The sequence below is a fragment of the Hydra vulgaris genome, chromosome 15 (genome assembly GCF_038396675.1).
Source record: "Hydra vulgaris chromosome 15, alternate assembly HydraT2T_AEP".
NCBI lineage: Eukaryota > Metazoa > Cnidaria > Hydrozoa > Anthoathecata > Hydridae > Hydra > Hydra vulgaris.
In genome coordinates, this window is record NC_088934.1 from 7,152,874 (window position 1) to 7,168,140 (window position 15,267).

The 15,267-nt window shown below is 27.7% G+C and overlaps 2 protein-coding genes across 3 annotated transcripts; one reads left to right on the top strand and one right to left on the bottom strand.

Annotated features, from left to right (window-relative positions):
* The first annotated feature begins 1,686 nt into the window (after positions 1–1,686).
* On the top strand, positions 1,687–8,212 carry LOC136092484 (uncharacterized). Of its 2 annotated transcripts, none has more exons than XM_065820786.1 (12): positions 1,687–1,948; positions 3,176–3,439; positions 3,599–3,657; positions 3,796–4,042; positions 4,786–5,019; positions 5,142–5,306; positions 5,632–5,658; positions 6,363–6,629; positions 7,116–7,177; positions 7,294–7,540; positions 7,633–7,869; positions 7,976–8,212. In XM_065820786.1, exons 1-12 carry the CDS (start codon positions 1,696–1,698, stop codon positions 8,095–8,097), a joined length of 2,184 nt encoding a protein of 727 aa, XP_065676858.1. In that variant the 5' UTR covers positions 1,687–1,695; the 3' UTR covers positions 8,098–8,212. The 2 variants fall into 2 exon arrangements, with proteins under 2 accessions (XP_065676858.1, XP_065676859.1); XM_065820787.1 differs by lacking the exon at positions 1,687–1,948 and adding an exon at positions 2,622–2,831.
* Positions 8,213–13,720: 5,508 nt separating this feature from the next.
* LOC136091718 (uncharacterized) lies at positions 13,721–14,482 on the bottom strand. The gene has a single exon (XM_065819425.1). The coding sequence runs from the start codon at positions 14,480–14,482 to the stop codon at positions 13,721–13,723; it is 762 nt and encodes a 253-aa protein (XP_065675497.1).
* Between the last annotated feature and the right edge of the window lie 785 nt (positions 14,483–15,267).

Genomic DNA, 15,267 nt, shown 5'->3' on the forward strand with positions numbered 1-15,267 from the left:
ATGATACTGCAACATCAACAATATTGGGCACATGGTCGGGAATAGAATTTAAAACAAGATTACTCTTCAAGTCTTTTAATTCTTGAGCAGCATCCATCATAGTGTCTTCAGCTACAGATTTTACTGCATTAGTTAGTTTTATAACAATTTTATTATAATTATTAGCAGTCATTGGTTTAGGCATGTCCATTAATGAGACAAATCTTGAGAATCCAGAATAGCCTTGACCACATGATCTCATAGCATATACAGCCCTGGTATTAATATCAAAACTTTTTTGTATATTCAATGTTGAGGTGTAAAATTCTCTTGAATAATCACATACACAGCAGTTAACATAAAGACAAGACGCTAGACCTTTTCTCTTGTTTTCATTTTCAGAGAGAAACAACTTAGATGACATACATACTGGACATATAAGGGTAGAAATTACAGAATTTAGTATTTCTAAATCTATAAAACGCTATCCAGTAACTATATTACTAGATAACTTTGGTCTTGATGACGAAATTTTTTTTATTTTTTTAGCAGAAGCACATAGTTCATTAGAATTAATAAAGTTAAAATCAACTGGTTTCTCTATATTTATATTTACATCAGCAACACTTGTAGTAACATTTATGTTCATATCTACATTATTTGATTCCATATTTACATCCATATCAACATTATTTACAACTAACTTTTTTTTTACATTGAAAATTTTTTTCCTTTTATTATTTTTAGTTCTTTGTTTAACTCTGCATGCCTTCGTCATTGTAGAAGATTTATGATATATTTATGAGCTTTCCAGTAACTGTTTTTATACTAAAGTTGTTTTGAACAATGGAAAATACAATTCACTTGATAAGATATATTCTTCATATGAAAAAATTGGATTTTGGACTATTTTTTAGTTAAGGTAAAAAATAGTGCCGTTGCTATGGCGGTTGTTAAGGAAGCTTAAAATACTAGGGTTCAATAAAATCTATTTTAATGAAGATCTATAGCGAATTTTCAAAAATGGTTTTCAGATTGTGAAACTCTAATAAATTTTGCACAAAACAAGAAAATAAAATTTTTTTTCAAAAATTTCATATTTCTGAGGGGTTTTCCACCTTAAATTAATATTAATTTGTATCCTATCTATTGATAATCGAGACATAAAAATTAACTTTACAATATTCAATTTAAAAAGAACAAACAAATTGGACACGAGGATGTAATTTACTTATCAATTGCACCTATTTATTAAAAAAAAAAGCAGACATATTGTAACATTTATTACTATTCCTATTTTAATATAATGTAATATAAATTTAATATAATAATATAAATTTTAATGTAATGCTTTTAATGAGAGCCGCATTTTTCTAGACAACATTTTATGAGCTTGCAACTACTTTTTATAGTAATTATACATTGCAAAATTAGTCTAGCACATACTTCTCATGATTTTTATGTCATTTTAAATGGCATCATAAAAGAGCTTGTATTTGGAAACAAAATATTATTTCTTATTGCGATTAAGAAAAAACACCAAAAACAACAGTGAAGATAACCAAAGAGTAAAGTAAGTTAAAACTTATAATGTAGTTTACTTTATTTTCTTATTTCATTTATTTTTATTTTTTTTTCTAAATGTTGAGTTTTTAGTTTATTCGTTTTTTGAAATTAAATTTAGAAACTATCCATAGTCTATTTTAAAAGCTAATAATGAAGTCGTCAAAGTTTTTGCTCGCAATCTTCGCGGGAATTTCAATAGCTATCTTATACGCTGGAATGACTGTATTGTTTATACAGCAACGGAGCTTTGGATTTCAGTTAGATGATCTAGATTTACTTCGTTCAAAAAATTCATCCTTATTTAAAGGATTATTCCAAACAACTTTATTTCCTATAACATTTACACCGACGACTAAAACAACTTCTACCACTACTACAACTAGAGCAATTCCAAAAAACTATGGTATAACTTTTTTTTTTTTAATTTAAGAGATTTAATATAGTATTGTTTCTACGCATATATATATATATATATATATATATATATATATATATATATATATATATATATATATATATATATATATATATATATATATATATATATATATATATATATTTATATTTATATGAGTATCACTTATCCGCAAAAGTGCAGTCATTTTTTGTTGTTTAGCTTAGTGTTTTCCTACAGATCCTACAGTTCTGGCTTATTTGCTTTTATTCATTTTGGTGTCACCTCTCTGTGTCACGTCGATATGGTGTCACCCAGTGCGGCCCTGGGTTGCTAGAGCACTTCTTGTGGGTGCTTTAACAACGCCACTTATTTTTGTCCTGTACGTAATGGTATATTCTAGTAATCTTCATTCAAAAAATGTATAATTCTATTAATGATTATAACCCCATTAAAAAGGTGACCCAAATTATTTTCTTTTTAAATATGCAGTCTTTATTTTTGCGTGGTTCATACTTACGCCGACTGATCTAAACCAAAGGCGAACTAGCATTCGCTGAGGATTTTGGGTTTGTTTTTTTTATAAATTTTATATAAATTTTATAAATATACGCAAATTTTTTATTAATTTTAATCCGGTCTTTTTTTTACTACGCCGGTCTTCACCTCGCCTATTCATTTTATTTCGATCATTTCCAATCAAGAATTCCAACCTTTAACTGTGGGTATTTATTAACATTAAGTTAAACGCTTCACCTACCGCAAAAATGTTTTCAATTTGTCTATTTCTCTACAACAACAATAACAACAACAACATATTTACCAGAAATAAGGATATATACAATGGTTTTCGTTTTCGTTCGCCAGTCTGCTCTAATTTTTGGATTGTAAAGTAAGAACCAGATTTTAGGCTCAATAAGTAATGTTAGTTTTGTACTGTTGGCTAGAATAGGGTAGCTTATTTTTAACACTGACGGTTAAATTTTATCCGAAAGAAAGTTTATTATAAAATAAAATGAAATTTTTTGTCTGATTTTTTTGATTTGTCTAATAATCTGAACAGATGAGTTTTAAATTTTCTGTTTTAACTGAATATGTTTAGTATATATTTTTTTTTATCCTATACTGACATTTGTAAATGCTTTAATGGTGCTATTTGAATGAAGCTTATGCTATTTGTAGGTAAGGAAAGTTATTTAGTTCAACTAATAAAAAAAGTATTTAAATTAATTTTAGTCAATGCTACTGCTTGTGAATCTTCAGTATGCAAATTACCATTTTGTCGATGTGCTGGTTCAGACACCCCAGGATCCTTGCCGATCAGCAATACTCCACAAATGATTGTATTTGCTATGAACGGTGGCATAAATGTGAATAATTATCAATTTTATAAAAGTCTTGATGGAACCAAGTCAGTAAATGGCTGTCCTTTCAAAATGACATTTTTTGTTTCTGGAGACTATGTAGATTACACAATGGTACAGGAACGCTCTAAATTAGGCATGTTTTTTTTCTAGAACTGTATTGATATGTAACTGTTTTGATTGTTTGACTGTTTGTATTGTTGATTTTTATGTGTTATTATTTACTTTTTTAATTATACTAAAACATCAATAAAAGCTTAAATATTAGTTTTGTTTTCATTTTAAATCATAATAGGTCATGAGATTGCTGATTATTCAGTTACACTTCAAAGTCCAAATACTTGGTGGGCAAATGTAAGTTGTGGAAAAAGTTTAATAATTATTACTTGCATTTTTTCTTCTATTTATTTAAATAAAATGAAATAAATAAAAAAATTGAGGAAGATTTATATTCTTATCACTTAAATTGTCATTTATTGCTAATTTTTTTAGGCTAATCGTCAGCAGTTAGAATATGAAATTCTAAATCAACGAGCTAATATTAACTCAAAATCAAGTTCTCCAGTATATGGATGGCGATCTCCATTCTTAGAAGCAACTGAATTATCATATCAAATTTTGTATGAAAATAACTTTCTTTATGACAGTTCATTAGTAACACGTTTGTCTGAACGATGGTGGCCATACACGCTTGATTACTTGCCAAGTGCACCATGTTACCTTACTAACTGTCCAAAGAGTAAGACTTCTATAAAACTAACTTATATATATAGATATACATATAAGTAGACTAATGCACATAATTTTATATAAAGATATAGATATATAGATACTATGGATTCATATATGAATAAAAATATAAATATGAATAAAGTAATTGAGAGTTAGAGAACCTGGTAACTGGAATCTTCTAGATTTTAAAAAATTATGATGATATGATTTCATAACAATTTTTTTTTTAATTATTTTTTTATTAGTTTTTAAAAATTTTAAATTCAGTTTTTTGCTGATTTCTAAAAGTATATATATTTTTTATTTATCCTCTTTTTTTATTTATTTTATAAAACATAAATTAAAAGGTAATAATTATTTATATTGAGAAATAATATGTAATAAAAAAAAAAGCCTCAGGGCTTGGAATAGGCAATTGACATCTGTCTATCTTCTGCCCTACAATTACTGAATATGGCAGCTAACTATCAGTGCTTCTGCTTGATTGCTTTCCTTTGCTGAATTGTTGTGCAGTCAACAGCAAAATTGGTGTCTGTTACTTCTTTATAAAATAACTTATTTCTTCATCTAATTTAATAAAAAAAATTAAAAAATATATGTTAAAACTTACTACTTGTTAAATATTTCTAAATTCAATATGATAAAAATAATTTCTGATTATTTCACACCTGTTTAGTTTACTCTATTTTATTTTTACTTATCCTATTATTTTTGTTTTCTTCATTTTTATTTCATTGTATTATTATATAGAATCGTATCCTGGTCTTTGGGAAGTTCCTTTGCATGTATGGTCTGATGGTTCAACAGGAAATACTTGTATCACATTTGATCAGTGTCTTTCAAGTCTTATTGAGGGTGATGAAAATAGTGTTTACAAGTTATTAATGCAAAATTTCAACATGAATTATTTGGGTGGTAGGCAACCATTTATAATGTTTGGAACATCCTTATGGCTAGATCCAAAAAAGGACTACAGACAAAAAGGTCAGTTTTGTCTTTTTTTTAAACATTAATTTATTTTGTTTATAAATTTTTTATTATTAGTTATTGATTTGTTTTGTTGTTTACAGAATTTAAAAATGTTAACAAAAGTTAAATTGATTTAGGATTAATGAAGTTTATTAATGAAATGATAAAACTTCCTGATGTTTATTTTGTAACGGCAAAAGATCTGATTGACTGGACAAAAAACCCAATTGGTTTGGATAGTGGTGCATTTCCTTGTGTGAGTTCAGCCGCATCAATACCTTTAAATGTTCCAACAATACCAAGTATACAAATTTTTTACGTTCTTTCTTTTTTTTAATAAAATAAAGATTAAGTAGATGGAGTAGAATTAATTTTATATAAAAGTTTAGTAAGTGAAATTTAAGACACATTTGTCTATTTAAAAATAATATTTAAATTTATATAAAAGTTTTATCAAACACATAAAATTTTTTAAAAAGGCAACCCGTGTTTTATGCAATTTTATGCATAACTGTAACGCATGATGTCTTTTCTTTTGGTGTGATGGTAAAATGAATTTATTAAAATACTATGCTATTATTATGCCATTATTATTGCTAAATATTGTATTACATATATTTGTTATAGCAATTTCCAAAGATCGTGGAATTTATAGTAAGTTAAACATTATTTTTTCTTTTAATATATGTAAGAAGATTAGTTTTATCTTCTTACATCTGAAAACAAGTTTGAAACATCTAAAAACAAGTTAAAAATTACCAGCTATAAAATGTAAATAATTAAAATAAGTTATTTTTGATTAAAAGTGTTATTAAGTTATTTTTTAATGCCAGTGGAATATATTTAAAAAAAAAAGACAATTTTACATTCATTGGTTCTTTTTTGCATAAATACTTTTTATTTTTTATTATTGTATAAGATATTATTAGGTTGATCCATAATTTATGGCACTTTTTTTAAAGCCACTATTTTATGACCAAGTTAACTTTTTGTCTGAATTTTGTTTTAAAATTTTACCCTCATTATTTAATTTTATCCTCCATTATAAACATAAAAATTTGTTTTAAGTGTATTTTTGCGTTTTGTCTTTTAATAAATACCGACTTTAATAAATGTGCTATAATTAATTATCAATCTAATATAATAATAATAATAATAATAAATGTACAAAATAATAATGTATTAATGTTCAACTTGAAGTACATTTTTTTTTAATCTTTAAAGGGTGCTCAAATTGTTAACTTCTACATCTGTATTTATATATTTTTCAATAGCATAAAATAAAGTTTTTTCTTTTACTCAATTTTTAAATGTGCGCAATATAAGGTTTTTTTAATAACATGTTTTTTTTTTAATAGAGCCTGCCACACCATGTAACCCATCTATTTGTGTACTTCCAAATTGTCGTTGTACTGGTTCTGACATACCTGGTGGTTTACTCCCTGTCAACACACCACAGATGATATTGTTTACAATGGACGATGGGGTTAACATTAATAATATTCAAACTTATAAAGACCTCTTTGATGGATTTAAAAACTCTAATGGTTGTCCAGCTTATGGTAGTTTTTTTGTATCAGGAGATAATACTGACTATGCCATGGTAAAAGAACTTAAAGATAGAGGTGAGAATAATGTGTATTTAGTGTACAGTAATTGTGTGTATTATCCTACTTATTGATGGGTATCTAAGTTTGGTTACAACTAAATAAAATGTTTGCCTTATTTTTTTATATTTTTGGGAATTGATTTTAAAATTTATTAACAATTTTTGTCACTATTTTTTTGAAATAAAATTTTCTGTTATTGTTTTTTTACTTGTTCCATTAAGAGTTAAATAGTTTGTACAGTAACAAGTGTCTAAGTTAAATAGTTTGTACAGTAACAAGTGTCTAAGTTTAAAGAGAAAGTTTTTATTTTCATACAAAATTTATATTTTCATATGGTGGAGGATTTTTTTTTCAATTTCTTAAATGTTAAAATCAGAAGTTTAATTGGATAGTTTTATAAAAAAGTCTGGTAAAGAACTTTAAAGTTGTATAACTGTTTGATCAGCTTTTTTAATCGCAGTCTATTTTTATAGTACATTATTTTCTCATGAATTTCAATAGGACATGAAATAGGAGATCATTCTGTTACTCACAAGTTTCCAATATCATGGTGGTCAGATGGTGTAAGTAAATAAAAATAATTTAAGTATCTGTACTTTGTATTTCTGTATTATCTCTATATTATCTTGGTATGTAATGAGTTTTTTGTAAGTCCTTCTTGTTTTTTTATTTGTTTCAGCCTTCATATGAAGAATTAGAGTTTGAGATTCTGACACAGAAGTCAACATTAGAAACAAAATCTAATGTACAAATTAATAGTTGGCGAAACCCATTTTTAGCTTCTACAGAAAATACCTTCAAAGTGCTTGCAGATAATAAATTTTTATATGATAGTTCTATTGCAACTGCTGCTGGAGTTAGATGGTGGCCATATACTTTTGACTATTTGCCAACAATACCTTGTCAGCTGAAAAATTGTCCTATCAGTATGTTTTAAATATTTCTCATTAAGACAAAAAAATGTTTTAAAGTTTTGCTAATATTTAAATTTAACTTTCCCGGTTTGTGTTAAATTTAGACTCATATCCTGGTTTGTGGGAGATGCCTTTAAATACTTGGGCGTGTAATGACAATGGTGCCGTGGGAGCAATGTTTGATGATTGTAGTCCTTACCTGGTGGACCAGGATTCTGAATCTGTATACAAATTATTTATGAAAAACTTTTTGCTTCATTACAATGATAAAAGAACGCCATTTAGCATGTTTGCTCATTCTTTTTGGTTTACAGGGCCAACTTTGAGTTACAGAAAACAAGGTGCATTTTTTAACTAATAAATATTTTATTAGTTTTTTTGTTAACTTTTTCTCTAAAAGTTATAATTTTGATATGATTCGTGCATTTTCCTTTCTTATGGTTCTAGGACTAATAAAGTTCATGAACGAAGTTCGCTTACTTCCAGATGTTTTTTTCGTATCTGTTAAAGATGCTGTTCAATGGACAAAAAATCCAATTGGTTTGGATAAAAAGCCTTTTTCTTGCTAATCGAATGCTGATTTCTATATTTTAGGGATTTTATAAAAAAGACAAATTTGCTTGTGGTATTTAATTAGTCCATTATTGTATTTTAAATTATTAAAATAAAACATATGTAATACTACTTGTGCTAAACTTAAAACTTATATCATCACGCGTTGCGAATTTAGAAAGTGAAAACTTGATAAACACTACAATCACACAGTGATCAGAAATAGAAAAAACGCATTACTTTTCGCATTATTGTGATGTGTGTTTTTTCTATTTTAATAAAAAGGCTTTTTTTAACTAATTTTAATGCCGTAGAAAAGTGCCGGTAATTTTTGCTATATTTTTTGAAGTTGAAAAAAATAGTACACTTAAGTCTAACTTTTTAATAAATTCTATAAATTTCTATAAGAATCTAAATATGACGAATGAAACTATGACCCTTCATCCTTCAATACAGTATAGGTTTTAAGGACTTTAATTCATATAGTTTTTTTCAAAAAGTTGTTCGTTAGCAATAGAAGTTTATGTTGAAAATTGTTATTTATCCTCGTGTATTTAGTGCACCAGTTAATACACAAAAATCTGAAAATGACAAACTTAGTTGATGTCAATCAGTTCTCTCATAATAGATCTAAAATCAAATTTTTTTTCCAGAACAATATACCTTGACGATTTCAATTCTCTCCCTAAAAATTAACACAACAGAAAATAAAGACGTTTTAAACAACTTGAATTACTACAACAAAACGTAATTTGGAAAAAGTGTACAAAAAAACGTAGTTTAATAAAAAAAAACTTCATAGCAGAACATTTTGCAGAGCGTTGTGTCACCAGAGCTCTGGTGACATTTTATTTCAACAAGTGTCACCGCTAATGACAAACGTGCTCTATATACTAACTCATAACTTTTGTTAAATAAAGAATAAATTTATAGAAACGAACTATGCATTCTTTATATTAGGAATGAGCTTTTGTATGATATGACCTTGCAAATCATATTTTTGCCCACTTAAAAAAAATCTGAATCAAGAAAGGATCATCGAGTTTCACTTCGTAAATTTAGCAAAACTATTAAAAAATATTTTTAAGTTATTAAAAAAAGGTAATTTAACTATAAGTTAATTATGTTAAAAAGTTTATTTTAGCATTTGAATTCTAGCATGAATGCAACAAACAATACAGTGATTAATACACAAATCAAAATCCGTAAAAGTAAAATTAAAGGAAAAAAATAATTATAAAAAGTGAAAAAATAAATTAAGTTTTTATTTTATGTTATAATTTTAAATATTAGTACTCTTAATTTCTGCATTAGTACTCTTAATTTCTTATTTTTCTAACACCACCACCACACAACACCGCCACCATACAACAAAATGCTCATCAGCTTCCCTTGTGAAGAAAGCCTATTTTTAGAATAAATAAATCTCATGGTGTCTCAATTAACACCTTTGTTTTCATATTCCTAATTACTCTAAATGACCCACCTTAATGTCCCATTTTATTGTCCCCTACGTTATGAACAATTAAAGACACGGCGACAAAAAAGAATATTAAAAATCCTTTTTTGTTTTACTATTCTAAATAATATAAAACAATAATCTCTTTATATTATTCCCTTTATATTAATGCTGAACTTAATAATAGTGCCCTTTTGACCGTGTTTGACACGGAGCTCTTGGCAGCCATTGCAGCCGAGAAATAGTCGTAGCACTTTTTTATAAGAAAATCTGAACAAAGGTGTATGCAAAAATCTTTTTCTTTTTTTTTTAAATTGTTATAACTTTTATTTCGCTGATTAAACAATATTACAATTTTCAAACAATTATGTAAAAAAAACAAAATAATATCGTAAACGTAAAAACCTTAATAAAACGTTTTTAATTTTTTTGTAATATATATACATACATATACATTGTAATATATATATATATATATATATATATATATATATATATATATATATATATATATATATATATATATATATATATATATATATATATATATATATATATATATATATATATATATATATATATATATATATATATATATATATACATATCAAATAATGTAATATTAAAACATATATCAAATTTTATAATTTAACTTTTACTTGAAAATTGATTTATAGCTTTTTTTTTTTTTGCTGTTTTATTAAACCATTTGTATATTAAATAGTCTTAAAACTTTTATTGGACAATACGCTTTTAAGTGACCGAAGTGGTTAGCTCACAGAGTTTTTGAAATGCCTGCCGTGGTTCAAATTCTTACGCTAGCACATTAAAAAAATTTTTTTTTATCTTTTTTGATTTAAAAAAATAAAAAATAATACATTTTTGAAGTTCTATAGATATTATATACTATAACAAACAAAAGGAAGAGAATTTTTAAAAAAAAAATTTCTAAAAACGTCAAAACGCCGGGAGAAATATGCATATGAGTCATGATAGAGATACTTATTGTTTTAATGTACTCAAAAAATCAAACAGCGGATGACTGAAAAAAAGTTATGGTCTGAAACTTAATAAAGAAAAAGTTTAATAAGCCCGTCCTGCTACTCCAGAAGGTGCTGTAAAAAAAAAAAAAAAAAGCCCGTAGCCAGCAAAAACTTTATAATTTTATAAATATTTATTTTAACGATTAATAGTTTTTTTTGCTTTATTTATTTTTTGCTATAACTATATGCAAACAGATTTTTAAAAAATTAATCGAGTTACGGGGCGATAAAAGTAAGGCAGTTATAAAATTATCAGTGTTTTCTTTTTGATTGTGAATACATAGTAGTTACAATTTATAGACCTAAAAGGAAGACTAAGTCTTAGGTTCTTTTTTATTTAAAAGTCGGAAATATTAAATAACTTAATAAACAAAAACTAAGTTATTTTAAACTTATACTTAGGGGTTGTCCATAGAATATACAAATACTTTTATTTCGACATTTTCCTCCGCATTTTGCTAAACGCCTTTTTGGTAATACCGGCATTAAACTCTTTTTTTAAATTTATCATAATATGAATAAAATCTCAAGTTAATAGTAAAACTTTCATTGATTCGATAAGCTTATTTATTTTATATCAAAAATACTAACTTTTTCATTTTTCGCTTTTTTCTCTTTGTAAAATGAGCCCGTAAAAAACATAGGGCGTTCAGAGTATCATCCTCAAGAGATGATTTAATTTTGTGACAATGTTGCCACTTGCTGAAAATCCACGCACCAATTTGACACTTGTTGGTTTAATAGTTTTGAAGTATTGGTAGAAATTTTTCAATTATTTACCACGATTTCTTCCTTCTTCAAAAACTGCCACCTAAATACATATATTTTTTGATGAATTATTCGAAACATTTAATCTTCCCTTGTTGTTACATTTCTTTTTTCATAACTTTAAAATCAATTTTTCTTTCAATGACAAGTTTACAGAGTTATCAACAGAATCTCTATCGGAAGAAACGCTGGTGGAAGGAAGAAGATTATACGTTTTCTGATTGAGCCGATCTTTCAGTCCAGAAATGGTATATACAATGACTAATTTGCTAAGGTGCTCAAAAGATAGCGTTGAATCTAAATTCTCGTAACGTTGATGGCCCTTGTTCAGAAGGTGTTGTATGCTGAAAAAAGATGAACGCTGCTCATTGAATCGTCGTACCAACATAGCTTTCAAATTTACAGCAAAATTGGTTTCTCCAAGATTATCTATCATAAAAATGTTGTATCGGCTGACAACAGTGTTGCATCATTTCAGCACAATGTTTTCCCAGCCAGTTTTACTGGCGCAAGACATGAATTAACAGCTAATATTGCATCGAACTCCTTATCAGTTACCTCAACTTTGGAAACTTTGGACTTAAGGTCAGTCAGTGACTCGCAAATGCAATTTTTCAATTTTGTGAAACGTTCGAGCACTGTATGCAAGCTACTCCAGCGAGTTTTGGAGCCAAGTATTAGTGGAAGAACTTTACAAAATTTTTCTAATGTGTATTTGTAAAGTATTTGATCATTTTTTGTCGGAGAACGGCGAAATAATTTCGCAACGGTGCGCACCTTTTTGATTAACGGCTGCAAATCAGTCAGTTCAATAGAGTCATTCTCTTTACTCATTACAACTTGAAACCCGCCTGAAAAGTCTAACAATTATTGGTTTTGTTTGTGTCATCGTCAGTATTTCTATCCTCGTCACAATTTTTAAACTAAATCAGTGCATTTTTTAGTCGGCAGCGAATCAACAACTGTAACTAATCCGAGACTCCGAAATAAAGGGTGTTTATTCTTGAAAAAACTGAGGACAACGAATTGTCGCGTTGATTTTGAAAGAAATCGGTGATAACAGGTTTGGATATTTTAGCAGTTGATAACGGTATAATTGAAAACGAAACGGATGACGATGCTGCATCTTGGTACAATTTCCTCTTCGGCTAGTCAATTTCATGCTTAGTTTTTACATATGTATGCTGTACACTGGTACTTCTACCATTTGATTTTATCTCTTTGTTGCAATTCTTTCACTTTGCAAGTTGAATTTCTTTATTACGCAGAAAATAAAACCACGCAGGACTTTTTTCTTTGTTCTTTTATCTTTACAATGTTGTGATCCTATATAACTGATACAAATTTACAATGTTTATAAAATATATAGCGGTAAGAGAAAAAAAATAAAAAACTCACAATTTTATAGAATACAAAAAATATAACTGCAGGGTATCATTGATATTGAAAGAACGCGGAAAACTTGCAGAAGACCAGATCGTCTTGTCATCAAGAAAACGCTTGTACTTGTAATACGTTTTGTATTTTCATTTTACATGTTTCTAGTTTCACAAAGTATAATGGTAGTTCATTTTAGATTGGATTCACATATAATAAAATGTAAGATAATAAATAATTGATAAATGCTAGATTTTGTACACACAAATATATGCATAAATAAAATTAGTATTGATTTATATATTTTTTATATTGATATTTGTTATTGAAGTTTTTCGGGATTTCATTATTAGTCTGTGTAAGTTCATATAATTGTTTATATTTAAAACGAATTTTTTCAAACAATTTAGGTTTTCTAATTTTGTTATTATGTCATTTCTGAATATCAGTTTATTATAGAGATAAGGACCGCGATATGAAATTGTAAAACGCAATAGTTTTGTTTTTCTAAACGGTATATTAAAATATTCCTACTTATTGAGTGTCATATCTATTTCTATTGCTTTTAAAGAAATCATTTGAGAAATGTGATGGGACAAGCCCGAGTTTATATTTAAGCAAAAATAATAAGTGTTGATAAATGTTTATTCTATAGACGTTTAGTGCATTAAGGAGTTTTAACAAAGGTTCAGCATGAATGAATTTAACTTTTTTATAGACAATTCTAACGGCATGTTTTTGACGTCGATAAGGTAATTTCAAATTGGATTTATTGGTACTTGCTCATGCTATATTACCATATGTGTAATAGGTCAGTATAAATGAGAAATAAAGATGTTTTAGATTTTCTTGGGAAAACATTGGTCTAGCTCAGAGACGTGGTGGCACCTGAAAAGCAGGTACGAATTTCCAGAAGAGGGGCCTGGTGAAGTACTTTTAACGAGAGACAAATAAGCGATCAAGGAAAATTATATTTATACTAAAAAAAGTTTTTTATGGATACGAAATATTACATAACTCATTTGTATCAGTATAATTTTTTATTATGTCTGAATGCGTCAAGTTCCACATTTTCTCATGTTCCACTGACAAGAGAACACAATCCCCAACATGCTCTGATGTCAACCGATTTGCTAGAAGAGTTTTGACAAGTTTCAGTTTGCTGAAAACTCTCTCACACTCTGCTGAAATTTTTGGAATTGTACTAAATATCTTGTAAAGAACTGCAACAGAGGGGAATACAGCGTCTAACATAATCCTCACCATAAAATTGTAAATGGTGAGGAAAGAAGGCAAAGTTTTGTTATACTTCTCAGCAGTCTTTCTGTAGATCTCCACATAATCAACCATTTCAGTAGTGAATTCATTTAAACTGATACCAATTTTGAATTTTTCAAGCACTGTTTGAATTTTTTCTTGTGAATTAGAGTTATGAAAATTATGACTAATATCTTCACTCATATTCTTCAATAAAAAGATGTCTATGCTTTCTAAAAATTTCATCTGTGAAGAAAATTTACCAACAAGAACTGCAGTTGCTGAATCAACTACAGTATAAAACACTTCTGCTAGCCATTGATCTTTAGCCTGAGTAAACCGCTCATCTTCTGTTTCATCGAAATCCAGTCGTTTCTTTCTGCGAGCCCTTTTCTTAACAAATGCTTGCTGTTCAAGCTGAGCTTCAGTTGCAATTTTAACAGCAGATAAAATAGCATTTTGGTCAGCGCTGTCCCTTAGTACTTGAAGCTTTTCCATTGATACATCGACAGATATTATAGTAATGGAAAAATCAAGTGTTTCCCTTTGAAGAATTTTATTTAGGGGACCCAAGATAAAAATTTCTTTGAAGAGACATAAAGTCACTATTGTTTCATATGACTAAAATTGGGATAAAAGACCCTGTGCTTCACTTCGAATATTCATTTTAAGTTCCCTGTCATTCCACTGTACAAACTATTTAACTTAGACACTTGTTACTGTACAAACTATTTAACTCTTAATGGAACAAGTAAAAAAACAATAACAGAAAATTTTATTTCAAAAAAATAGTGACAAAAATTGTTAATAAATTTTAAAATCAATTCCCAAAAATATAAAAAAATAAGGCAAACATTTTATTTAGTTTGTTCAAGGCAATCGATTACTGCAAGGTATTGTGTCAGCAGTCGGTCTGTAGCATTTTGTAAGGCACTGAAACGAACACTGTTGGTAGCAGCCAGTTCAAGAAGCTGATTCACATCCTCAAGAAGGGATTTGCACTTCTCAAATATATTATTTACTTGAGTTTTCGTATAGAAAAGTCTTTAATTTCTGCACATCACCGGGCTTGTTTTCTGTTCCAAATTCTGTTCCAACACTGCTTCAAATGTGTTTCAACACCTTTATTTATTTCTTGCATATTGCACTATCAAAAGACATACCCACACACTTTTGAATATCTACGTCATTTGATTTGAGTTCATCTTTTATTTTTTCACTTATTCCTTCACCAGTAGTTGTTTCAGTTTCAACCATTGAAATCAGATGTTCCTTTACAACGG

Bases quoted from the DNA above. Each gene is read 5' to 3' on its own strand.
- LOC136092484 (XM_065820786.1), top strand. From the start codon at position 1,696: ATGAAGTCGTCAAAGTTTTTGCTCGCAATCTTCGCGGGAATTTCAATA. The intron at 3,440-3,598 runs GCATGTTTTTTT...AAATCATAATAG, and splicing joins ACAGGAACGCTCTAAATTAG to GTCATGAGATTGCTGATTAT. The intron at 6,630-7,115 runs GTGAGAATAATG...GAATTTCAATAG, and splicing joins AAAAGAACTTAAAGATAGAG to GACATGAAATAGGAGATCAT.
- LOC136091718 (XM_065819425.1), bottom strand. From the start codon at position 14,482: ATGGAAAAGCTTCAAGTACTAAGGGACAGCGCTGACCAAAATGCTATT.